Genomic DNA, 27,569 nt, shown 5'->3' on the forward strand with positions numbered 1-27,569 from the left:
GGGACCCCCAGACAAAGCCCCCAGCCCCACGGGGCAGCCCCTGGCAGCCCCAGTGCTGACAAGCAGACCCTGCACACCCTGCTCAGGCACTGGCTGTGCCCCAGGCTGGCTGGTCCATCTCAGGAGGAAGCCTGAGCGTGGGCATTTTGGAGGAGGATCAAGCAGAGAAATGTGGGACACGCTGGTGAGCGACAGCAGCTCCTGGCAAGGCTGCACCCACTCTATCTCTTGGCACTGGGTGCTGGCAGCTGAATACCTTTTGTGATAACTCAATTAGCTGTGAAAAAAGCACAACAGCATTAGGATATTATGCTGATTATTGCTTACCTCTCAAAGGAGTCCATCATTTTCCATCCTCTGTGGGTGGAACGCATTACCCCTCTCTTCCTTTCTCTGACTCTATTCTTCTTAGTGTGGCCGTGTCCTGCTGCAGATCTTCACCTGCCCACCTTCTCAACAGGCATGGCAGTGTGCCTTCCTTGCTCTGCTCCATACTTGTCTTGTTCTGAGTCAGGAAATGCTAAAAAGGAACTTTAATGCCTTGGAACAGTCTTTGTGTCAAACAAGTCAATGTGTGTGCTAAGAACTGAGCAGTGCCCTCAGAGCCCGGTGTGGGCTTTGCCTCCTGAGGGGCTGTTCTGTGGCAGGTTACCCTCAGAAAGTGAGCAGAAGAGTAGGTGAAGGTTGATACAGACCCAAACTGATGTTTGCAGGAAGTCTCAGTCTTACCCAGAGCTCCACTGGGGCCACAGCTTCTCTGTGCTCAGAAGTGTCAGATACATTAATGCTTGAGGTATACAGCTCTGGCCCCAAAGTTTTCCTGTTCTTAATCAGGCAACAGGCTGCAGAAACAGGGTCATTTGCAGGATTAGCACTGCAGGTGGGATCTAGGAGGGGATTACCTTCTAGGTAACCTGCTCTGTAGAGAAACCTTCTTAATGGATAAATGGAGAAAACAAGGGAGGGTGCAGGGAGCCACATTGCCCAATAAGCTTGGGGAGCTGTCAAGGACAGCGGAGAGAGGTTTCACACTCCTTTAGAGACAGTTAGGTACACAGTCCTGCAGGACACACAGGTCTATGTTTCTTTCCCTCTGATTGACTGAATTTTCCCCTAGTGTCCTGCTGGGAGTGCTCACAGCCTTGCAAGGGGGCCTGGGTCTCGAGGTGCCTGGGTGTCCGTGCTGCAGTGGCTGCTGGGTGTTCTGCACGGGGTGTGACAGAGCTGTGTGTTAGAACACTAGCTGTGACTCATTTGGCTGCATACTAGAAACCTCTGTATGTGTGCTTCTAGCCACTTCCTAATTTCTAGATTTTTGCTGTGTCCAATGTCTGGCAGGCTTCAAAAAAGCTTGAGCCCTTGCTGAAAAACATATGGCTGGTGTGTTGGGTTCTCACTGGGCTGCAAGGCAGGAGGGTGTGCAGGGGAGAGGCATTGTGTCCTCACCTTGTGGCTTTGGGATGGAGTGGGAGCCTCTGCCTCCGTGCCTTACACATCCTGGCTGGGTGGCAGAACTGGAAACTTCAGGGAACTTCCCAGACCCTTCCAGGACCAGTCTGGGCTAAAAGGAAAGGCAACCAGGGCCAGAACAGGATATAGGAAATGCGCAGTGGTGTTCAGTCAGAACATATGCCTGAATGTATATAAAGAGACAGCACTTGGATACCACAGTGAGAAAAGTAAGTAGGAACTACTCAGCAAAGTCAAATACATGGATTTTATGCCAAGAAGTGAGTCTTTGATAATCTTCAGCATATGTTCAGCATCTTTGATAAAAGCCTGGTCCTCAGATGTGATTCAACCCTCCCTCATGCTAGGCATACCCCAGTGGTGCTGTCCTGCAGAAGGAGAGGAGCTTTGTCAGTCACCCTCTGGTTCTGGAGAAGCTGAAAATGGCATTTCTTTGCCCTAGTGACCACTTTCTGTCCTCTTGCTAAGCTTTACCATGGAGCTGATAATCGTCCAAAGCATTGTGTAAGAGGCACAGTGTCTCTTTCATCACAGCAGGGTTTTTTCCATTGCTACTTTTTCCTGTTTCTCTAGGGCTGATGTAAATACCTCTGCAAACAGATTTTGCCAAGTGTATTTCTTAATGAAGTAGGGTCTAATACTAGATTATTCTTCAGAGGTTAGTGGTGGACTGCACCAACGTGTGAACTTGGTGCCTGCATTTGACAGCCAATTGACTTGAGCATTAATTACCTGGTGCCTAAAGTCCAAGTGCAGCCCTTTCAGGCAGAGCAGGATCCTGTGTTGTGCCTGGGAGGCAGCCTCGCAGCCATGTCTGGACTCCACTTTGGATGTTTCTATCAGAATGAAGATATGGATGCCAGCAGGAATGGCTTTATTCCCGCTCTGTGTGTTGGAGACACCTGAGCCTTGCAGGATGCCTCAGCCCTGGCTGAGGTGCTCCTGTATCGGGCAGGAGTTGTGTTCCTGCTGATGCGGTGTCTCCGGGCTGTCTCCTGGTGTAGATTGCCGCGTGTTTCACTGGAAAGAGGATAAACAATACCGAGCCATTGAGCTTATAAGTAGCACACTGGCATCCCGCCACCAAAATATAAATACATTAAATGTACTGGAGGAATGTTCATTCTGTTGTTTAGCCTTGGACGTGCCCCAGTTAGGTAAATCTAATCTTCTTGAGGGTTGTTGCATTACAGCTGAATGAGATAGGCCATTATCTTATTACTGATCTTTCTGTCATTCAGGATTCGTGTTCTGGCATTCATGGTGTGAAGTGTGCTTGCCCCAGAGAGGTTCTAGAAGTGTTTTCCAAGGGATATGAAGGTGCATAAGGGATCTGTTAGTACCTTGCAAGTTTTGACCCTCTGTCTTGGAAATGTTCATGCTCATTGTCAGTGTTGCCACTACTGGTCCAACCTCCTGTTGGTAGAAATGTACAAAATGGTGGCTTTGCCTGTATTTGCTAGGAAATGTATGTAACTCAGTGTCACAGCATTTATTTTCTTCCTTCCTGGGTATTTCTTCTGCAGCTCCTTCCAAAATCCCTGTCTGTGCCTCCGCTGCTGCTGAGGTTGGGAACAAAGCTCTTGATGACTCCAGGGTGAGCAGGGGCCAGTGTTAAGCAACAGATCCAAAGCCCATGGATTACATTAAAGAGGAGTCTCTTCATTGTTTTCCACTGGTGCTGGGTCAGGCCCTCCAAATGTGATCCCACAGCATTAATGCTTGTGACTAATCCCACTGAAACCCAGGGAGCTGCTCCCATGTGTAAGCACTACCAAATCCAGTGTGCAGTGCTAACAAGCACTCTGCAAGGGTTTAGCTCTTCTCTTGGCTGTACAATGAAGGGATGAGGCAGGAAAAGGGAAGGAAAGGGAATACATGAGCAGAGAAATTCTGAGCTGGTTATGAAGAACAGTGATGTTCTGTACAGAATGCAAGTATTTAAAAAATAGACATCAGCTGCGTGTTCTACAGATAAGAAAATGTTATTTTATTGAATGGAGAGATATATATGTCTCACCTATCACATCTGAACTAATCAGTGTAGGCTTTTAGAAGAAATCTGTAATTACTCTGAGCATGTCATTAGTTAGATGCAAAATGAATGATATTGCTCCATTTTATTACCTCTAGTGATATAGCCATTTGTATCATAAATTCATTGACCTCATCTTAAATGATCAATTCTGTAAGATGGACTTGATTCATTAATTCTTAAGTGACATTTTTTTCTCCTCCAGTAATTTCCTTATTGTTGTAGAGACTGTTTTTCTGCCTTTTTGTATGGTATTGTGAGGCATCATATTACCTGCATATGAGTCCCACATTTTTATACCTTTTTTCTTAACTAAGCAGCATGGACTGATTGCTTATGTAAACAAAAAAGAATTGGAGAAAAAACAAAAGAAAATTATGAAATACATGAATGTAGAAGATAGACATTTTTCACTGTTGTAGCTTCAACAGTTTGAGATATTGCATCAATATCTCAATGTCTCATCAAAATCATCAATATCTCATGAAATCAATGAGATAATTATTGAATATTTGGTCAATGCAGGGTATTCAGGGTATATTTGCTGCCTTTAATTTATCTAGCTTTAATTTATTTTATCTAGCAATAAAATATACAGAAGGGCCTGTGATCAATATGTGAGTGAGGCAGGCATACTTCAGAGTTTCTTCTTCGGTGAATTATTGAAAACTGGAGGAATCAGTAGAGAATCTGTAAGGAGGATTTCTAAATATTTTACCAAGGAAGAGAAAATATTTGTTTAGCCAGGAGAGACGCAGGAGCCCACTGGAGATAAACAAATCAATACAGCAATAATACAGTGAAGTGTTTCAGTGAATTTTTCAAATGCTAACTAATAAAATTAAATTATTAGAAAAGATGCCACAATTTTTTGTGGGGCTGTATTTCTCTTTCAGTCCCTTTAATTAAGGTCATGGATGGGGCTCTTCCTAGAGGAGGCTGGGTTTGCTTTCTCATATTTCTCAGGCACTTCTTTGGCAGCAGGCTTACAAGGTGGTTCACTTCTGTCCCAAAGGAAAGGCAAGTCTTCACTGCAGCTGGACCTGAAGTCCTGCTCCATCCCTCGCTGCAGACACCTCAGAGGCCACTCTCCTCCTTGTCTTTCCACTGCAAATAGATGGTGAAGGGCCAGGGTGGGCTTCATCCTGCCCCTGCCTGCCTCAAGAGCTGTCTGGGAGCTCCTAGTACCTTTTTGTACATGTCCTACCGTACATGTGGAGATCCTCTGCATCTTTGCCAGCGCTTGGGGAAGGAGCAGGCTCTGCAAGCAGCAGGAGGAGTGTGGTGGAGCACATCACTGTTTGTGGCTACAGCAGTGAGCTCTTGCTCAGAAATGACTTTAAGGTAAATTCAGCAGCTCCACTGAGTTAAATAGTTTCCTATTACCTCATGGTGTAGACTCACAAATTCCTCTTTTGTCTGCTTTGAAAACAGTGGCAAGCCAGAAAATTTCAGGAGGTTGATTATAGGATGGTTCCATCAAGTGTGCCGACTTGCCAGGTGGGTGGCAAAACCCACACCCGTGCCAAATATGCAGGATGGTTCAATGCCCACTGCTGTGTGTTTGCACTATTTGCACCACAAGCTCCAGGGCTGTCTGTGATGGCCACTGAGCCTTCCTGTGGGGAGCAGAGAGCTGATAGCTGATAAAATCCAGGAGCTGTGGGATTGCCCCTTCTGCCCTGCTTGCTGCTCTCCCTCTTCCCCATCTGCCCCACACTTGGGGGGGATGCATGCACCATAACAGTGCAGGCATTTATCTCAACAGTTCCCTGCATTTGACAACCTTTTTGTCCATGTATTTTAGGGTGTGACACCATCACTGTGTGTTCAATGCAGGGCTGGACTTGTTTGCACTGGGAAATTTCCTTTCTTGCCATGGGGCACCATGCTGGAAATGCACCCTTGCTAATGCCACAGGCACCGAGCAGCACCAGCACCTCCTCTGCTTTATCTCACAGGGCACAGTGTCTGTATGTCCAAGCTAAAAATCTGGGTCCTGCATTCCCAAACTTCAGAGTTGACTTAGGAATTGCTACTTCTCAATTGATTATTCAGCTTGATTTAAATGTTGGGATAAAAGAGAGGGAGTGTATGCGTGTGAATGGGGAGGGGAGCAGGAGAGAAACAAACAGCAACCTGATGGGATAACCAAAAGGTAGAGGAGTTAAATGGGCTAATAACCATAGCATATAGTGTGTGTGTGTGTGCCTATATACATTAAAGATACATTACTGAAAACTCAAGAATGTCGCCACTGTTTATATTAAAGGAAAGCTGAGAGTTAAATGAGATGGGTAATCAGATGCCCAGCATATGTTGTTTTGAATTGTTTATATGGCCAATAGTTATTAAAATTAATTATGCTTTTAATGCAGTCTTTTCACAATCATAGCCTTCTTTGGGGTTTTTTGTGTATTTTTTTCCTTTGTACAAAAGATAGAGTCATTTCAAAACAAGCTAGTATGGGCTATTTGGAAAAGGCAGAACAAACAATACCAGGATATATTTTGACATGGTCATAGGCTCAACATGCTGATAGAAAGCACCAAAAATCTCTGTCAGTGGAGTATTTTGAGAACTAATGTAAATGACAAAAATGGGGGGGGTTTTGTGTGTGTAAAATTCTGTCAAAAAAGTGAGGCACTGAAAAATCTGACATCTGTTTATCTGTTTATAGCTATGGCAAGATTACTCATATTAATTCTTGTTTAAAATGCCATATGAAGGAAAGGCATTTGTGCAAACAAGAGTCATATTTGAATTGTAGATCATGTCTTCACCATCTGTGAGAGCTGTTGGTGTTGCAAAATTAATGTGTTAATGAAATCACAATAATTTCTCTGAAGTAATGGATTCTGAAGCCTAGAATGACTATTTTTTGAACTTTGGTGTCTAGTGGTTTACAACTGGGAAAACCTTTCACAGCTTAATTAGTTCTGCAGCATTATGTAAAAAAAAATTGGCTGTGCCTTCACCACACCAATAGCAACACAAAAAAGGATTAAATGGAAAGCAGAGAAACAAAACAAAATTGAGCTTGCAATGCAAACTTTTTGCCGTAGTATTTGAGAAGTTGCTAAACAGGTCCTTGCTTGCCAAGAAGTTTTACTCAAAGTGACTTGTACACAAGAGTGGCCAAACAGCTCAGAAAATAATTCCAGCTTGCTGAAACATCACAAATTGGGACTATTTGAACCTTACACAAATATCCTGACTTTTTCCAAATTTCTCCTTGGAACGAAGGGCAAAGAATCAATGATGCTTTTTCTTTGTGATGCCATTTTGAAATATCACACTCTTTCCAACTTATTATTTGATACCCTTAGTAAAATACTAAATGTTACTGTGGGCTGCAGTTTAGCAGAAAAAGGTTTGCATTCATTTCCAGTAACTTTCTGAGTCCTTTTCCAGTTCTCACACTCCTTGTGTAGTATGGCGTCTCATATGGCACAGGCGTGCTTAGATTACCACCAAGGAGTAATCACAGCCATACTCATATGGACTCTGCACACTTACATATGCATGTTATAACAGTTTATGCCAGCTGAGGATTCTTCTCTGTGCTATGGGTTTAAGATATATAATGCATCATATAAGGTAGAACTGAGATCATGGGAGCCAGAAAAGGGGAGGGGCATTCAATTCATTAATATGTTGGAGGAAAAAAAAGGTGCAGTTTTCACAAATGTAACTTCTTTTTTTCCTGTTAGAAAAATTATGTATTCAGCAACTGAAAAATTACTTTTAAAATAACACTATGAAGAGTAGATTGCTTTTCTTACCTGATTCGATTTTATTGCTGTGTTGTAGGTATGTGACTGGTGTAAGCACATAAGACACACAAAAGAGTATCTGGATTTTGGGGACGGGGAAAGAAGGCTTCAGTTCTGCAGTGCAAAATGTCTCAATCAGTACAAAATGGACATTTTCTACAAAGAGACACAGGCCAATCTTCCAGCTGGACTGTGCAGTACATTACATCCTCCAGTCGAAAATAAAGCAGAAGGCACTGGGGTGCAGCTGCTGACTCCAGATTCTTGGAATATACCGCTAGCAGATGCTCGGAGAAAAGCCCCATCCCCAGCGTCTGCAGCTGGCCAAATTCAAGGCCCTGGACCATCAGCGTCTACCACTGCCTCTCCGTCTGACACTGCCAACTGCTCTGTCACTAAAATCCCCACGCCAGTTCCCAAACCTATTCCCATCAGTGAGAATCCAAATATTCCACCGGTTTCTGTCCAGCCACCTGCTAGCATTGTGCCTCCAATTGGTGTCCCACCTCGCAGTCCTCCCATGGTGATGACAAACCGTGGGCCAGTTCCTCTGCCCATATTCATGGAACAGCAAATTATGCAGCAAATCCGTCCACCGTTTATTCGTGGGCCACCTCACCATGCCTCAAATCCTAACAGCCCTCTGTCAAATCCAATGATTCCTGGAATTGGTCCCCCACCAGGTGGTCCCAGAAATATGGGCCCCACCTCTAGCCCCATGCACAGGCCAATGCTTTCCCCCCATATCCATCCCCCCACAACACCTACCATGCCTGGGAATCCTCCTGGCTTGTTGCCACCTCCCCCTCCCGGAGCTCCTTTGCCCAGTCTTCCCTTCCCCCCTGTCAGCATGATGCCAAATGGTCCTATGCCTATGCCACAGATGATGAACTTTGGATTGCCATCCCTTGCCCCACTGGTGCCACCCCCAACTCTACTAGTGCCATATCCTGTCATTGTCCCTTTGCCCGTTCCCATCCCCATCCCCATCCCCATCCCTCACATCAACGACTCCAAACCCCCCAATGGCTTCTCCAGCAACGGGGAAAGCTTCATTCCGAGTACCTCCAGCGAGACGCCTGGGGCAAAGCCAACCAATAGCTCTTCATCCCCTCGAGAGTCAAAGCAAGGATCATCCAAATCCTCTGACTCATCACCGAGCTGCTCAGGCCAGTCCCTTAATCAAGCTAAAGTGCTTCAGGAGCACAGTAAAAATGAAGTTGTTGATTTGACTGTCAGACCTAGTAGTCCAGTGAACAGTAAATTTGGTTTCCCCAGTGTGCTGCAGGGTCCACAGGACGGTGTGATAGACCTAACAGTAGGCCACCGGTCTAGGCTGCACAATGTCATCCACAGGGCTCTGCACGCCCAAGTGAAAGTGGAACGTGAACCTAACAGTGTTGTAAATTTGGCTTTTGGTAGCTCAGACAAAAGGAACTGCAGTGACTGCAGGGACAACTGCAGCCCGGTTGACTCACAAACGTTACCGTGCAGTGACGGAGCTCACTGCTGTCCCGTCTCCTTGGCCTCTGGCACGCCGGGACTGGAAGCTGGCGCAGCGGTGTGCAACGTCATTGTGAATGGCACAAAGAGCACAGAGGGTTCCAAGAACCCGGAGCCGCCCCAGGAGCCCAAGAAGCCGCAGCCCCCGGAGGAGCTGGCGGTCAGCGAGCTGGAGTCCGTCAAGGAGAACAACTGTGCTTCAAACTGCCACCTGGAGGGAGATGCTGGCAAGAAGACTGGGGAGGAGCCCCTGGCTGGGGGAGACAAACAGGACCCGAACCTTAACAATCCAGCAGATGAGGACCATGCATATGCTTTGAGGATGCTGCCCAAGACAGGCTGCGTGATCCAGCCTGTGCCAAAACCAGCAGAAAAGACTGCTATTGCGCCATGCATTATCTCAACGCCAATACTCAGCACAGGGCCAGAGGATCTGGAGCCACCATTGAAAAGGAGGTGTCTCCGAATTCGAAATCAGAATAAGTAAAGGTTTGTGTAATCACTACTGCCTTCTGTGTGAATAGAATTCAGTATTTTCAGGTATGAGGTCAAACTCATGTGGATGTGGCTTTAATGAAACAAAAAGTTACAAATTCCAATTTATGAGCACTTTCAGAAAACGATTGGTATTTGTGTTTTAGTATTGTTTTTTGTGTTGTATTGCATCTGTACTTGTCAGTACTCCATTCATCAGCAGCCTCATTACACTTTTGCTCAAAGAACATATCGTGGTGGTTCTGGCTGTGAAGTTATTGTGCTGTGTATGTCAAAGTCAGTGGTTTTCTGCCTAGAATATTGTACAGGTCTGGGCCATTAATCTGCTTGCTTGTTTCAGCTGAGTTACACCACAGCTCAAGCCTTCACAATGACTGAAATTGCCCTGCAGCATAGCATAGAGCTGGACGACCCAGCAGTTTCCTGCTAGCTCAGATCCAATGGACTTAGCAAATGTTCCAACCATCTTACTCTGGTCTGCCTCCAGACTGCACCCTGGCTTTCCAATTAGCTGTTCTCTAGAGACTGAACTCCTCTCCATGAGCTTTCCTGTCTTTTGTATTGGTGCCTAGGGACTGCCTGCTCTTTGGGACCTGCCTGCTATAGCTTATTGCAGCAAAACCTCTGCCATGGGGCTTTACTGCCTTACCTGAGGTGTCTGCCTTTGGTGCAAGTCTCCCATCTTAGAAAAGCAGCTGAGATTGCCCCAGCCCTGCACTTGGTTTGTGGATCCTGGTAGGGCTGCAGAGCAAGGTAGTGATAAGGGTAACTCCACCATGGCTTGTCCAAGATGCTGAAACCTCTCATCCTTCATTTCCAATCCCTCTGATAGCATAGCATCTTTGTAAAATCCTTAGTTTAGTGTGTGTCAGACGCTTCAAACCTGTGAGCGAGGAACTGTCTTATGAATCTTCCCTGTCTATCATACAAGAATGGCTCTGGCAGTCACTGTTGTACCACCTGAGCTGGGACAGGAACCCCTTCACAGCCACACACCCCACACTCACACAATTAGACCAGGTTTCCTCACTGGCTCAACCCCAGGTTTTCCGTATTAGAGTTCTGAGATACCCCAATGCTTAAAATAATGTTGTCTCGGTGCAATAAATAGATAGCAAAACCACAGCTTGAGCTGATACCTTTGAGTAGGGATCCAGAACAAAGGAACCCCTGAGCTTTTTAACTTTTATGCCCTCACAGTCTAAGCACAGGAGAATCTGGAGGCTGTTGGGGTTGAGTGTCTGGTCACCCTGTGTCCTTTGTAATGGAAAGGATCAGTGCCTATTCCCATCCTCTTGCCATCCTCAGGCTTGGGTCCTGCCCCCCCAGAGCTCAACCTGCAGCTGGCACTGCAGCTGCACACTGAGCTACCTGCACTGAATATATTCCTTAACAAAACTAATGTAATGGAATTTATTTAGATTCACAAGCACGGAGAGCTTCTTTCAGGAAAAAGGGAAATGGTGGGTGTTGCAAGAAATCTGTTCAGCAGTAAAATACTGATGGTTCGCCGGATGTGGCTTGGTGACATGCCAGATTTCATTACAATCCGTGGAATATTCTGTAGCCTGCAGTAAATCCCTGTCCCTGGTTGCACAAATAGTGACTGCAGTGGTGTTTGGCACCTACAGCCACAGATAGCAGCAGCAGGCTGTGTAATCTGGGCCATTGCGGTATCTCCCTGCTCCATCAGTGCGGGCTAATTGCACCGTCAAAGATACATAGTATAGTCAGGACTCCCCTCTCATTTGTTAGCACTGCATTCCCTGGGCTGGTTGCAGGGCTGGAAACATTACTTCCCTTTATCAACAGTATTTATTTACTTTCTTCAGTGGAACACAACCATAATTCTTTGCTCTCAGCATGTGCTGACACGTTTAAGAGATACACTAATAAGAATAGAGGACAACTATCATATTCTTGGACAAGTAATAACCAGCATATACAATTACTCAGAGGTGAAATGAATATTTAAAATCTTTACACACTCATAGGTCCTGTTAGTGGGGATCCCCCTGCCCACCCCTGAGGTATGGAATGTATGTCCCTCAGCAGCAATATCTTCGTTGCAAACCCCAGTGTTACCTTTGGAGCTTGAAAGATTCCCTTCATGAATGTATGCATGCTTCTACCTAGGGGTAGCAATTTGATCTAGTGACAAGGCCACTATTTGGCTGTATCCTTTTTATTAAATTTTAGGAGAGCCATGGTTAACTCTTCCTTTCCCACCTCATTGAAGCTCCTCATAGCTGCTTATTTCAAGACAGTGCTAGAAGATTTGCACATTTATGTGCTTATTTTGTAGTCAAAGAGGGGCTGGTTCTTAGCATCTATTTCTGCTTGCCTGGACCATCCAGGCTGCAGCAATGCTGCCTCTTCAAGGTCTCAGTCCCAAGAGGAGTTTAGTAGCATTCAAAGCCAGAGTTTAAACCCCCAAAGAGAGTTCTGGCTTCACTGAATGTGTATTTTTGCGTGTTGACGTGATTATTCATGACATCACTTCACAGATAGTATTTGAGGAGAAAGTAGGCAAACTGAACAAGCTGCATTGGAAAGACAAGGATATTTTATCATTCAGTTACTGTCCTCGTCCCTTTGTATTCCCTAAATGTCAATAACTGCCACTGTGATTATCCTTAGGAATAACCATTTTCCCTTTCATCCTGGGTTTTACATATTTCTTTGCCTCAGCATAAGGGCTGTCTTACAGGGGAGTTTTCAGGTTGCCAGGCAAGATTAATCTGACCCAATACAGACATCTGTAACAAAGATGCAGCTGAGCTAATTGCCTAAACTCTCTTTAAAACCAACCTAGAGAAGCAGGCACTTCAAAGAGACAGCTGAGCTCATCCCAGAGTCAACAAGGAAGACAGCTCAGATGAATTGTGCCCTAGGAGTGGCTATTTCTGCCTGCAGTGAGGGAAACTGAGGGTGACTGGCACAGACATAGATGTCCACATAGATGCTGGAAGTTAAGAAGCCCAGCTTAGGTGTCTGCCCTTCCTCTGGGGCTTGTGCAGCAGCACAGCATGGCACGGTGATGGTTATTAGTCTGTGTTCATCCCCTCGCTCCCCCAGAAAAAGAAAAGAAGTAGCCTCTGTGCAGAAGGTATGGGAGACCAGGGTCCTCATGTGCTCCAAGGGAAAGAGGATACTCCAGATACTCTGCAGAAGTAAACAGCATGGTAACCACTCATTCCAGTGGGTACCTCAGTGAAATGCGGGTGGGTTTTGAGCGTCTCAAGGCACGCACCAGTGATTTGTGCAGCTCTGATGATTGATTTGAGGGGAGGACTCTGTGGTTTCATGCAGAGCCCTTCTTTTGCTATTTCAGCATTGCTGGTCATAGCCAGTCTGGGGGAGCAAAAGGGCTCTGCCTTAGATTTCTGCCCTTGCTGCCTGTGAGGACTGAGCAGGGCTCAGAGCCTGTCTGTGTCTATGCAGAGGGTACAACAAGGGGAGAAAATATCGGTGTAGCTTCTTGCACTGCAGCTCTGACCTCTGCCATGCCCATGGGCTAGTTCCTCCTGCCCAGGCCTTGGAAAACAGGGAGATAAAACCCTTCTGCAATCCAATTGTGGAGAGGATGCCTCAAGAGAGACTCCAACCTCATAAAAATTGTAATAAATTACAAAGAGGATAGAAGCTGCACTAACATGTGTTGACTTGGGCCCTTGGAGGTTTGTACTGATAGCACTGGCCCCACTAACCTGGGAGGAAAAAAGTCCAGCCAGTTGTCTTTCTTGGTCTTGATTCTCACCTACCCAAACTGGAAAATCTGAACACATTGCTCTAATGTGCAACTTTTCCTGGATTTTATTTCCCATCAAATTGTGTGACAAGAAGGAAATTAGCCAAATATTTTTACGCTAGAGTTCTGGACAGACAGATTGAATTCATGTAACAGCAACACAGACTCTCTAAAAAGGAATCAGTGCAAGCATAACCTTTTTGGGCAAGTTTCCAATCCCAGGATTATTTAATGTACCAATTACTTGATTATTGAAAGTGCTAATCAGCAACATAATCCTTGATGTTAAAGTTTAGTTTCTCCATCAGGATGTGGACTGTCAAGCTGTTCTAGCTTGATGCAATTTGAAAAACTATCAAAAGATGTCTCAGTGCCAAAGTCCTGCTATGATCAAGGAATGAAGCTAGGAAGAATATTCTGTTGAGTGTTACATTTTCAAGTTTGAGCAATGTGAGTTTCTAAAATTAGCAGTGTTAGTGTTGCCTGCCTACATGCTTTATGCCCTGGCGGGATCAGTTTTAACCCACCAGCTTTGATGTCAACGTTTCCTAAAGCAAAGAAATGAAAACACTGAGGTCTGCTTGGATTTAACATGATAGTTATGTTAAACTAAATGAGCAAATGAAGTGGCACATGCTAAACTCACAACTAGCTTCTGTGTGCATACATGTGTGTGTGTTGAGTAATCCTGTGTTGGGGACAGAGGGGTCAGGAAAGGAAGGAGTTTTCCTGCTTGGTGTGTGGCCACCTACAGAGCCAACTTGTAGGTCCCAGGGTCAGCATCTGCTGAGTGAAAGGCCCAAACCTTCAGTTGTCTAGTCCATGCATTGTACTCATAAAAATATACGGCATACAGAACACTCAGTTCAGAGCAGAAGTAATATATATCCCACTTTGAGCTCCTCTGCCCATAATGGTCCAGCACAAGATTTTCTACTCTGGTCTGGATTCCCGAGGCAAGGGCCATGGCTATTAACCTCCTTTTTTTTTAGCCCAAGAGATTTTATCTCTCCTTTGTCACTGTGGTATCTATCTACCAACATCTTTCTTACCTCTGCCCAGCTTGCTATGATCAGGACAAAATTTGACCTTAAAGATATACTTGAAAACAGTTTTTCTATGTTTGAACACATTTCTATGCTAGTCATCTTTGTTGACACGGTACTATGGGCCAGAGCCTTAGCTAATTTTAACTGGATATAGTTCCACTGATGCCAAACTAATTTAAATCAGCAGAGTAATTGAACTCATACACTTAACTCCTACTCTTCTGCTTCAGAAGTTTTCCTTCACCTGGCTTCTTATGAGCCTACAGAAATTTTCCATTTATCCAAAAGGGGAGAGGAGAGACTTTTAACACCACAAAGCCTTAAACACATTTACTTGGAACTGAAGCTTTGCCCTTGAGAGCTGCCTGACTCTAGCAATATGATCTTATGATTCAAAATTGCCTGTATATCTTCTCTGGTATGTTAAGTCAGAAAAAGGGTTTCCCAGGAAAAAAAAAAAAAAAGAGAAAAGGGTTCTCAAAATAGTGAAGTATAAGATGACATACTTCCAGGGTAGCTTTTAGCTCCCACATCTTGCTGCCAGGGTGTGGGAGTGCTAACTTCCGTCTCAGTGGCAGTAAATAGCAGGCTCGTGGTACGCTGCCACAGATCACTGCACGCTCTTTGAATCAAAGGAGCAAGTGCTGATTTCTGATGGGCTCCTCCTGCTTTTCTATAAAACCTCCTAGGACACATGTTTCAAATATGGAATCTGATTCTTGAACTCAGTTTAGAAAATAACTACACATGGTCTGATTTGTAAAGGTAATAAGCATCCAGGGCTGTTGGCAAATAAAACGCACAGCCAGAACTTGACAGCAAAAAAAGGCATAGCTGAATTGACAGACCCACAGAAATCTGAAGAACCTATGACATCTGCAGACTGTAGTCAACCTGACATCTCCCAGGATCTCAGACCACCAATTTCAGAGATAATTTTGGTTCTTACTTGCCATTATTAGTTTTAATTTTCTTATGAGATGAAAATCATTTGAACTGAAATAAGCGCCATGCCATCCCCTGAGTTGGTACAACCCACGTTCATATTGAAACCATGAGTTCCTCATAATGCTTTGCCAGACTTTAAAGACTGACCAGGCACATTAGTATAAGGTCTAAAATGCTTCTCTTATTTAAGTTGGTTCAAAGGTTTGGCTGCACTGAAAAGTGTTAAGTGTGAAACAGCACTATGGGGAGACTTGAGCTCTTCATCAGCCTGTCCTTGGGCTGTCGAGCTAGAAGTGCAGGGGAATTGTATGGGGGTGGGGAGGAAAGCACAACTCATAATTAAATACAGAGTCCCTAACAACAAAGACCATAGTAAAACAGACTCTTGTAAAAACACTTGTAAAAACATCATCTAGCCATCGATTGCCTTGACATGCAGGGGCCAAGATGCTGGATGGTCTGTGTCTGATTGCCACTGAAATGTGATGAGGAGCTAAACACCTCACAGCCTTTGTGAAGCTTGACCCTGAAACACCATGGCCAACTTAATTGAAGAGCAGTGAGCTCCAAACAACTGTGAGGAGCTTATAAACTATTTAACAGTATTATGAGCACTACCTGAAAGTGGGAGATAAAGGAGCAAAATACTTTTGAGGATTGTGGTTGTGAAAAAGTTGAACATACTCAAGCAGTGAGCCATAGATTTTAGGATAAAATTATTGTTTAAAAAACACAGTGAAAGATTGAAGAAAAGTAGAAACAAAGCTCTTCGAGCAAGAAGTCAGGAGGAAATCAGACAGTGGCAAGCAAGACTTTCTGAAGTAATTTTTGTTTCCAGATTACCTACTGAGTCTCTCCTGCCTATTTTTAGGTCCCATAAAGGAAAGCATGTTTCTGGGTGCCTCCACTAGCCAAAGCCTCACAGCTGAGACCTACTAATCATGACCTTATTTACATTATTTTGATAATGAGCTGCAGTGCACTCGCAGGACTGAAAGTTGTCTTTGGAAATGTGTGCGATCATCTCGTGAGAGCCGTGAATCAAAGTAACCTCTAACATTCTGCAGAGCCCTCAACTATTTAATGTTTGCTTCTGCCATGAAAATTACAGCTGATTAAATATCTGGGCTTGATCCTGCTCAGTACTGTGTGCACTCAGCACTTGGTGCCTCTAATACAAGTTGAAGGCCCTCGGCGCGTTACAGATCGAGGTCCTGCCTCCGACTCCTTTGCGTGGCTTTGGTTCCCCAGACACAACTTTGGTATTTGCAAAGAATGGTATTCCTGTACAACATGTGTCTCAATTTGTAATGATATCCGCCCTGCAGCTGGCTTGCTTTTCCAAGGGTTTCTGAAACATTGCTGCCTTAAATTCGAGCCAACCTTCAATAACAAATTATCTAAAGGCAAAGAGGCTGAACTGCGTTTGCTGAGAGGACACCCATGCTCCCTGCTGTGCTCCATCTTCCAGTCCCAGTTTTGGGCTTTGATGCTGTGTAATGTAATCATCTTCTATGAAGGCAGATATTTTTAAAAAAATAAATAAATTAAGAAATAGGGGGTTTTGGGATCGGGTAGTGTTGAGTGAAATAACTATGGAGTTCTGACCTCTCTGGAAAGATCTGCATCCCATCATCAGGTGATTGATATTGAAACCTATGGTTAGAGCAATTTTCAGCCATTTATTTGGAGCCCACGTGGTTAAATGTAAAACTTTGTGTCTCCTGCTTATGCTCCAAATATTTATAAGGTTTCGTGAACCACTTGTGCTGCCACTTCTAAGTTCCTTATCCAAAAAGAGGAGAAAAATAAAACCCTTTCCCACAGGAATTCTCCAGTTGAGAGAATCTTGAACACGACTAGAAAGGATACATGATGAAATCACTGAAAATTTGATTTTTGACCCTAAATTTCAAAGATCAGTTAAAATGCCAATTCAGTTTTATTTGAAGCAGTTTACCAATTATTGCTGAAATCGTTATCTTGGAGGTAAAACGTTGTTCCTATCTTCTTGGGGTGAGAGAGAAAATCTAGAGCAGTGTTTGGGCCCAATGCAGTTTTTTCAGTGCCCAGTTCAGTGCTGAGGGTAAGGGAGGTGCCCTAGGATGCCTGGCACTGCACTGATGTCTATGCCAGGTCTCACCCACTTGCTCCTTATGTGTTCTGGATGAGTTATTCCCCTTCTTTTTCCCACAAGATAATGCACATGACATTTTTGCCACCTGAGCATGCCTCCTTGCTTTTGGATGAGTCTGCATCTGCTCTTGCTTGGACTTGAAAAGAACCAGAACAAGGACTGTGAAACCCAGGGAGAAGCTCCATGGAGACAGTGACAGGCATGCAGTCCTGGCTGGTTATGGACAGTGGAGTTGTACATGGGAAAATGGTAAAATATTGATGGCTTCCTGATACAGAATGCTGAAACTTTTCACTATGAAGGTTCATTGCTGCTTCAGAAAGTTCTGTTATGGTAATTGTTATAATTTTGTGGGCCAATAATATTTCAGGTTAAAAAGCCAGGCCCAGGTGTGGAGGAGGACTCTCCCAAGGAGGTACAGGCTGTGGCTCAGCAAGACACCCATCCATACCCCTACCAACAGTTAAACTGCCTTTCTCTGGCTATTTAATTAGTTTTACTGGAGGAATCAGGTTGAATAAGAAAATTGAAAAGCACCTTGGAATAGTGTTTAGGCCCACAGGAGACTGCTGAAATGCAAATTGAAGTTACTATTCTGATTCAGACAAAATCAGAGGTTTAAAGAAGGGTTATCACATCACAGTGGTTTTCAGGAAAGGAGAGTAGAAGCTGTCTGGATTTGGTTTACCTTCTGTTTCAGTTTTTCAGGGTTTTTTTTTGGTTTTTTTAGGGTTTGTTTATTTTTTTTCCCAGCTTAGAATGGGAGAATTTGTTGAAAATTTGGCTGGTATTTTTTTTTTCTTCAGAGGAAAATCATATCTTCTGCCACATCTGCACACCAGTGAGGAAAAGCACACTTCTTACAAGGCTGGCAAACACACTGGTGCTGCACTGACTGGGAAGACTGGGCTGCCTTGTTGCTGTGGAGTTATACCCAATCACCCCAGTGTAAATCAGGACTGGCCCTGGCAGGCTCTGTAGAGACTAGAAGTCCAGAACCATGATGGCATTTTCCTCTTTGCATGATCCTTATACATACCTCAGAATGCCCCAAAATATGAACCAGAAACCCCCTGACAGTGATAACCTAGAGGAAATGGTGCAACAATTTATAGAGTTGAGGATGTCCTTACCAGTTCTGCCTAGGCATAAAAGGCAAATCCCAGGACTCTTCCCCAGTGCACTCCCTAAAGTCACAATGTTTGCTCAGATTGCAGCTCATGTTTCAGTAGAAGGGAGAGCCTGAGTTCCACAAGTGACCCCAAGCTGAGGAGGATCTTTGCTTACAAGGTCAGAGCAGAAGGAAATCACTACCTTTGAAATCCAGAGTTGTTGCTTAAGGACTCAGCTTGTTTTCCCACTCATGCTAAAAGTCCTCCCTGTCTTGCAATGTGGCATCCCTTCTTTAGCTCATGGAAAGATAAATAAGAGAGTATTCAAAGGGGAAGGTTTTAATAAAAAAGCTTGAGCTGCTTTAAGAAATGTAAAAAAGAAAAAAAAATTAAAAATTACAGAACTGTTACAAGTAACAGATGATTCCCGAGTGTTTCCAGGGCTGAGCTTGCTCCCATGCTGACTTTAGCTGCACTCTTGTGGTTTATTTTCAGAGCAGTTTCCTTGAGAAAATAATTGGAGTGCCTTTACTCTAGGGCCATGCATGTCCCAGATGAACCAGGCCTCTTTTAGCACATCAGCATTCATTGTCTGGGTGAATTAAGTACAGTGCTAAATTATGGAAACTCTGCCATGCCAGTCCACATCAATGGCTGTTTCAGCCCTCCCCACCCAGTCTTTAATTTTTCCTGAACAATAAGATGTGAATCTGGAGACAGAAATGTTCAATGGGGCATAGAATGACAGGGAAGCAAACAAGGCAAAAAACTGTGTGTGTGTGTCTGGATGTGTGTGTGAGTCCAAAGCCATGTCAATGACAAGGCTGCTCTGGGGGAGCGGGACATGTCTGGGAAGGACCCTGTGTAAAAACAGTTTCTGGTGGCCACCAGGAGCATGCCATGCTTGGCTCCTGGAGCAGTGCTGGGAGCAGAAGAACATGTCCCCACAGCTGAGCCACTCAGCTCCTCAGCATGGAGAGGCAGGGAAGTGAGGAGCACTTCCAGCATTTGGCTCTACCAAGCAGGACCAAGCTTCCCACCACAGGACAAAGGGCTGTAGCTCTACAACAGCACCTGGAAAGAGCTGGGTAACTGCAGAGAGGGATCAAAGAGTGGGGAGGCTTTGCCTAGCTGCCAAATTGACCTGCCATGCTCTAATTCTGTGCTGCTCCAAACAAAGATTTAAATCCTCCCATGTTGAGCATCAGCTAAAGAGGAAGCTCTGTGCAGGTGGGTGCAGCCTGTCCCAGCTGCTGTGCTCAGGTTTTGGCTTACAGCTCCACAGGGCACCAGTGCAGCTCTCACCTATTGCATGGAAGCACTGCATCACTGTCTGAGCCCACACAGATGAACCTCCAAGCCACCTGCTTGCACTGGGTCATCATCCAGTTGAGTTTTCTCCTTCCACCCCACATTAACAATAGGGCAGAAATGAGCCTTCTTATTTGTTCTCTTTCCTTCATCTTTTCCATGCTGCTGTTTGAACTATAGCCTCTAACTTCTAGGTGGTCTTCCAACCCAGGGTCAGCCCAGCCCTCCTTGACTTTGGAAAGCAAGCAAAACCCAGTGTGCTTACCTCAGCACAACTCACATAAGCTTAACTCCACGGCTTTACCGTGATGAAAATTCTTTTGTGGTTCATGCAATTTTTCTATCCGATCAGCAATATTTGATGTGTGTTGAAGGCAGGTTCAGCTAGGGTGAAGAGCATATGTCCCTCTCCTAAAAAGTAATTTGGGTTTTTTGGGGGGAGATATAAATAGCTGACTTTATTGTGCTGGTCATGCACGCTAGTGCTGGCACGAGGTGCAGAGCATTGAACTCTGAAGCAGTGATGACTGGTGTGTTCTCATTTCTTTATAGAACTTTGCATGCTATGCCTGATACAGATTTTTATTTTGTAACTTGATTGCTACAAAGATGCATTCATCAAACGCGATTATTGCCATGTGAGCCGGTCAACAGGGAAGGTCCTTCTCGCCATTCTGCACACCCTGTTACTCTGAGTCCATCTGCACCAGAGGAAAACAGAACTTACACAGCTAGATGACTGCTCCAGGCAGAAAGCATCAATAGCCACTGAACTTCTTTATGCCTTCCCTCCCAAATCCCGTATTGGTCTGTGCTGTACCATGTACCATGAGACTGGTTAGTGAGGGATGGAAATTCATTTCCATTGCTGTATGGAGAGGGAGAGCAGCGTGAGACTTCATACAGACATTACAGGTTTAATTTTCTCATCTTCCCTTTTTACACCGAGACTTCAAGCCAAAAAATGTGACAGAAAGCAGTTGTGTACTTCACCTTATTAGGTGGATACATCCCAATTCTCAGTCTAGTTCTTGTTCACAGCTCTCTGTACACACAAAGAAGCTCATCTCCCTGGGCACATTGCCTGAAAGCACAAACATTACTCCTTAACCTAGATATCATGGTCCCCATGTCATGAAAGTTCATGCTGGTCGACATATTCCAGTCAGTACTTTAAGGAGGGTGGAGGTTTGGCAAGGGGATACAGGAACATTGTTGAAGGGATTGCAGAGGAGCCAGTGCGAAGGGGAGATCATGGAGCAGACTGAGAAGGAAAATGTGCCGCAGCACCGAAACTAAGGCTGATAAATATTGCAGAGTTTCAGTCCAAATCTGTATGGGACAGCAGATCCCATCCAAGGGGATAAAGTCCAAAGCTCACTGTAGGGAGACAGAGAGGACAATCCCTGCTAGGTAGTTTACATGGCCAGCTGACAAGGGAAGTAGAAGCACACGAAGCAATGGTGTATCTCCCAGTATTCTCTAGAAACACTAAGGCTCAGGAGCTTATAACTGCCAGGGTGTTGTTGAGAATGAACTATAATTATACCGGTTTCCAGCTTTTTATCACAGAAATTCCCCCATTTTCCAGCAGCAACCTTGAAGGCTGTGTGTCCCAATGGCCCTTGAGGCACGAGGGGCAGGCTGGGCTGGAGCGGTGGGCTTGTGCCTCAGCCTGGATGCCTGCCCAGCGTGGGGCTGAGCGGGACACGAGCTCAGGCAGTGCCCAGCCTGCCTGCAATGAGCCTCCTGCTGCTACCCCTGACCCCTTCTGCTTGTCTGCTTTGCAGGAGCGCTCGCTGACAGGGTACCTTGCATGGAGAAAGGGAGCAGAGCAAACCACGTCACTCCACCGAATGACACCAGCTGGTCCGCTCACCACCCCCTCTGGCTGAAAGTCCAGCAGAGAAAGCAGCTTCCTGTCATGAAGCCCCTCCGAGGAATCTCAGTCCCACGGGTGCCTTTGACCCAGAAGACAGCACATCCTAGATCCACACAGTGTGCTCAGCATTCCTGCGACCACCCCTCCTCTCCTCTCGGAACGCTTCTTCCTCTTGGTTTCTTGCTGGGGGGGATTTTTCACCCGGGTTTCAAAAACCACATGGACCAACATAGGTACTTTTCCCTCACTGACTTCGGAGTTCAGATATTTGAGACTGGACAGTGATACGGATTTTTTAAATTTTTTTTTCCTTTGAAAAACTGCTGTGGTTTTGCTGCTACACTAAGAATCGTGATTTGCATTGTATGGTTTTGGACCTATTCAAGTTTTGATGGGGGAAAGGGGTAATACTGGAGTAGCAACGCTTCAGAGTCATCTCTGTCCTACCCATGATGCACTTTTAAATGAAGAGTTAGAATATTTTATTGGCTAATATACTTTCCTTGTTATTTTTACAAAGGCCACCTTTATCCTTTCTAATGCCATATTTTCAGTGTTACACTTTTATGGCTTTTAATTTTTGATTTGACAGATGTAAGAAGCAGCATGAATAGTTTATACTGTGGTTTTTCAGAGACTGAATGCCAAGAGAACTCAGTAAATGTTTATTCTTCTCAGCTTTCTCTTTAAATTCCCCTAAATAGCGCCCCATTTGGGAACAGAGCAAGAGTGTTGAACTAAAGACCAAAATTCCCTCAAGGTGTAAAATAATCTGAGGGGAATATTTGCTGGGCGTCACGAAAGACTTGGATGAAATTTCAACCCTGATGGTTTTCAGTGATCCAGGAAGGCAGTGAGACAATCTCTCCATATGCATAGCCCTTTCATGATAATTAGAATGGTATGGACAAACCAATGAAAACAAGGGTAAAGTGAGAAAGATCCCCCATGATTCTGTTTCACTGTTTGCTTTCTCCTGTCATGGTTAAGAGAAATGTGCAATTTGATCCTCAATCAGTGGGTGGAGGATAACAGGGTAGAATTTACTTGTGTGCACTTGTACAGTTGTAGCCAAGAGTCCAAAAGTACACTAGAGCATGTTATACTGGCACTGAATTGGTAAGAGAGTTGTGGAGTATCCCATTCTGACAAATAAAAAAAAAAAAAAAAAAAAAAAAAAGAAAATAAAAGAAAAAAAATACAAAAACCCATAAAAACCCCACAAAAAATCAAAAAGAAAGAAAAAAACTTAAAAAAAATTTCAGATCACCTTGTGATTCAGTGTAACTGTTTACTAACTCGAATAAAGCAATTGTTCACTCTTGAGTGTTCAGAGTACACCTTTTCTATAAGGCTGCTGAGGGGAAGAGAGGAGCAGTTTGCAGGAGCAGAGTCTCTGTGTCAGTGGTGTTGGGAGCAGGGCAGCAGAGTCAGTCGAACCAGAGCCTTGTAGTGATGGTGCACTATGAGCACTATGTATATACTGTATTTCTATATTTTCCTTTGTACAGATTCACTTAAGTCAAGCTACTGTTTTACAGGTGCTCCTTATTTATTAGAGCTGTGAAAGCTTGGAAATCACACCGGGCGAGTAAGCTCGCTTTTTAAAAAAACAAACAAACAAACAAAAAACCAACAAAAAAAAAAGGGGTGGGTGGGGGGGAATCCAACAACTCCTGAGTCTAGGGAGAGAGCTCAAAGACAATATGATGAAACATCTTCATGAGAGCAAGAATTTGAAGCACCCTCAGCGTGCTCTGCTTTCCTTTCGGTCTTGCAACGCTTTTCTCTCTCCCTGACTGGTGTCAGATTTATTAAAACAAAATAAATCTCCAAGAAAAAAAATGCACTTAAATGTGCTGTTGTTTTATTTTTCTTTTTTCCCCCCTCTTTGTGCATGCAATTATTCGTTCCTCTACCTGCCTGGTCAAAGACAAAAAGACCCCTGAGTCTGAAGCCACAGAAAAATACATGTAAGTTGTTCTTGAAAGCTGTATCTATGTCCCTTCCATCTTCGTGCCTCCCTCGACACTTCTCAGTTTCTGCTGTATTTAAGGCATGGGGAGAAAAACCCCTGCACTTAGCCCAGTGCAGAGGTAGGTCCTGATCTTGGAGAAAATCCCTGGATAGATGCAGTGGCTGCAGCTTCATTGATTTCGAGAGGATCTGTGCAAGCACAGTTTTCTCATGCTGCCTGTGGGGCAGTGTACAGAGAATATTCTGCTTGCCTATCGTGAGGATGGGGCTTTTCTGTGCATGAACTCTCCCTGAAATCAGAGGTTTTTAAAGCACCAAACTCCTCCCAAGTGCCCCCAGACCTCTGCCACAGCTATCTCACACAATAGCATTTGCTTTCCAGATCTTGGCCAGCACAGCCAGCGCTGCTGATGGAGGGCTTGGAAATGTCCGGTGGGCTCTGGAACTATTTGACTGATTTCATTAACCAGCCACGTAAGGCAAACAACAACAGCCTAAGCGTGCCTGCTTGGAAGGGCACGCAGAGTAAAGCTTGTCTCCCTAGTAAACAGCTTGCTGCATCTCTATTTATTCATCTGAACTTGGCTGTAAAACGAAGGCCGTGTGTATTGATTTTGCTTTTGTCAGTGGTCCAGAATTGTTAGCACACATTTTCACTCTTCTGAAAAACAACAGACTCTTTAGAGAAATCTTTCTCTCTGGTGAACTGGTTTTCTTTTCCAGAAATGGAATCAGCTTGTCAAAAATCATCGGGACAGCAGAGGTAGAGGAAGATATCTAGGCTAGAGCTGGCTTCACATGTTTCCAGTGATCACAAGCTTACCCTAGCTTTCCCAAGAATTTGCTCACCTTATACTTTCTTAATATCTTACCCAAAATTCAGAATGTGAACAACTGCTTTGGACAGCTGAATCAGTTCATTGTTTGCTGTTGAAAAAATATCTCCAGCTGCATATACGGGGAGAGATATCCAAGTATACATAAACCTTGAGGAAAATGCAGACCAAATGGTACAATACATTATTCAAGAGAAACCTGCTTTATTTCTGAGGCCAAATCCATCCCTTCTACGATGCCAACAAAATGAATGGAATTACACAAAGGATGTAAAGGTCCTTTGCAATTAACAGGAACCCAGCAAACACTTGCAGATCGGTGCTCACTTGCTGCTGACGTTATTTATTAAGCACTAAGACCTAATAGCCAAGCCAAGCTCTTTCCTGGAGAACTCACCATCAAGGAGCCAGACAAAGAAAATCCTGTGCACTGGGAGATAGAGGGGAAGGTTCCTGCGTGCAGCAGCCATGGCTCCAGCTCTTGCTCATGTGCAGTTTTGGGATGCAGAGTCTGTCTCCATCAACAGAGAGAGGCAGTTTTGCCTCGGGTCTCAGAGCAGCTGGCCGTGCGTGCATCCCTTCACGCTGCTGGGGCAGAGGGGGAGCTTGCTGTGATCAAGCTGCATGGGCCCTTCTGCTAGCACTGAATTCTTGCTGTCAGCGAGAATTTTGCCCTTGTGATAAAAGGGGGTCTGCGCACTGCAAGCACTCCGCATTAATTTCCTCCCCTGTTGTCTTAGATGATTTTGAGAGCTTTATTTTTTTCAGAACTACCACACATGACACTTTTTTGAGTGGCCCAATTCTGTGAATAAGGATGTCCCTCAAAATGAAAACAATTTGTGCTTTTTCTGTGCTGAATGATAGAAATAAATTTGCTTTGTTCAAATAAGTGCTGTGAGCCAAATTTGCAAGGATGCTTATCCAAGTGAGATATCCCATTCTGAGGTCCATATTTGGACACTCAAATCAACACTCAGCCAAACACATGCATGAGGCATTTCAATGCCATTTGGAGTGTCCATATATAGAACTGGATGGCCAAACTTCATTGCCTTTGTTTTAAAAATAGACCTGGAATATAAAGACATCATTTAATAATAACAACTATGACAAACATTCTGTGTGCAAACTAAGAGCAAATTTGCTAATGCTGGTTCAGGTTGATTCCCCTAGAATTGCTCTGGATTTACAGAGGTGTAACTTGGAAAATAAGCAGTCTCTTAAGTTGTTTTGCCTTCCACTCTCACTTGACATTGAGACTTGACTTGATATTTGGGACCTGTGGGTAAGGAAAGGTGGCACTCAGGCAGTATCCACACATATGTGCAGCAGGGGGAGAGAGAATCCGGAGCAGAATCGAACCTGCTTCATGCTGAACATAACAGCTCAAATGTTTTAAAATAGGGAGAACAGCTTTACATAGGCTTGCACACATTTTAGTTGACATTTATGTGGTGCTGGGCAAAGAAATGCATTGCTACCTTGAGCAATCCTGGGACATTTTGCACAAAATGTGGGAAGCACCAGCAAAACACAGATAACTGTGAAAAACACAGCAGAACAGCAGCTTCTGGCTGTTTTCTCCCAGGTGGGAGCATGGCTCCTCAGAGGTGCCATGGATGCTGACTGCAGGGCACTGCAGCACTCCCAAGGGGGACAAGGTGTCTGATAAAGGAGTGCCCCTCAGCCTGATGCGTTGACCAGTCAAGACCTGGGACCTGAAGTTCTGTGACGATGTGAGGAACAGACTTGGCCACAAGGAAGAAGAAAAGAGTAACTCAGGCCACTGACAGTCTCTTTCCTCCAAGCTGTTCTCTGGCCTCTAAAGTATCACCTATCTGCTGGAGCAGGTGTGTCCCAGACACTTCACCCACTGCCCTACTGAAATAAGTTTTCCAAGGATACTCAAGACACAGAGAGGCAGCCAAATGCCCAGGACCTTTCCTTACAAATAATGCAAGTATCTAAAAGTTGTCCACTATTGATTTGACATCAATAGTCCAGGCACATGACTGTCACTAGAGAAGAGGCAGCCTCACCTTCTCCCTCTTGGAGCTCTCTGGAATCATCCCATGCTGCAGGTGGGATCCTGCCCCACAGATGGGAAGGAAAGTGATTATCATTTGCTGATAAGATAGCTGAGGATGGAGATGCGTTGTGATTCCCAGCTCTCAGCAGGCCTGCTTTTGAAGGACCTTGCTGGACCTATTTAGTAAAAGAAAAAGGCTTGAGGAAGAAGGAATGTTGCCTTCTTTTCCAGAAGAGAGTTGTACTCTGGGGACTCAGCTTCACTCCCTTTCTTCAGCTGAAGGAATCAAGCCCACACAGGCACATGCAAAACAAGTTGTTGAGAAAGGCTGTTATCCCTTCCCATGTCCCAAGCCAGAATCAATACGATACAATCTGTCCTGGCTGGTCTACTAGGGCACAAGCTATGCCAAGAAAGGCAGGAGAGGTTCTCTCCATTTCTCGGGGGTGAGATGCGAAGATGACATCCACAGTGCCAGGAAAAGGAATCACAGTCCTCCAGTTAGGGGTTGAGGCTCTCTTCTGGAGCAAGGGCATCTGCTCCTCCTCCCAAAAGGGCTTTAGAGTTGCTGCATTCACTGACCCATTACAGAGCCCACTTCTGAAGCAGAGGAAGCCTCCCCTAAGCCTCTCCAGGAGCTCACTCCAGCGTGCTGCAGCCCCGCTGTCCTGCACGCTTCCCAGGCCCTGGGCACAGCAGGACAGGGAGGGCAGGCAGCCAAAGAGCTCCCTAGGGAAGCAGCACTGGCAGCATCACCCAGGCAGCTCTGGAGCAGGGGAGTGTGCCAGGCTGGCAGGGCTGCCTGACACGTCTGTCCCACATGTGCTGGGTGATGCTGGCCCTTCTCATTACCTGCCCTCTCCTGAGCACCTCAGGACAGAGATGTGCCCTCTAATTCTCACCAAAGCAGATTGACTTACTGCATCCCACTTGCTGGTGTGGTCTTTGGCATGACAGGCATTATGTGAAACATAATGTTTGGGACATGCACACGCACACAGGGCTCGGGAGCAGCCTGCTGCATAACTCCCAGGTATCTCCCAAAGCATATGGCTGAAGCATGGCTGGGTGCTGGGGAAAGCTCCCTGTTGCTTGGACACCCTCACTAGAGGTCCAGCAGGATGATTTATGGGCAGGGTCAGGTAGAGGAGCTGACACAGACGGGTCAGAGAGGATGGGTGCCAGCCCACAGGCTTATTGTTGGTCGGCATCAAGGGAATGAGGTGGGAAGAGGGGGGAGCACGAGTCGAATTCC

At 45.0% G+C, this 27,569-nt stretch overlaps 1 protein-coding gene across 2 annotated transcripts in view; it reads left to right on the forward strand.

Moving 5' to 3' along the window:
• SOBP (sine oculis binding protein homolog) overlaps nucleotides 1-23,642 on the forward strand; it is a 112,279-nt gene extending 88,637 nt beyond the window's left edge. For both annotated transcript variants that reach the window (XM_056486582.1, XM_056486583.1), the window contains 2 exons: nucleotides 7,319-9,273; nucleotides 21,378-23,642. In XM_056486582.1, coding sequence (XP_056342557.1) covers nucleotides 7,319-9,271 — 1,953 coding nt within the window. In that variant the 3' untranslated portion in view covers nucleotides 9,272-9,273; nucleotides 21,378-23,642. The remainder of the gene's footprint in view (nucleotides 1-7,318; nucleotides 9,274-21,377) is intronic.
• The last annotated feature ends 3,927 nt before the right edge of the window (nucleotides 23,643-27,569 follow it).

Source organism: Oenanthe melanoleuca, chromosome 3 (genome assembly GCF_029582105.1).
Source record: "Oenanthe melanoleuca isolate GR-GAL-2019-014 chromosome 3, OMel1.0, whole genome shotgun sequence".
In the NCBI taxonomy this organism is placed as follows: domain Eukaryota; kingdom Metazoa; phylum Chordata; class Aves; order Passeriformes; family Muscicapidae; genus Oenanthe; species Oenanthe melanoleuca.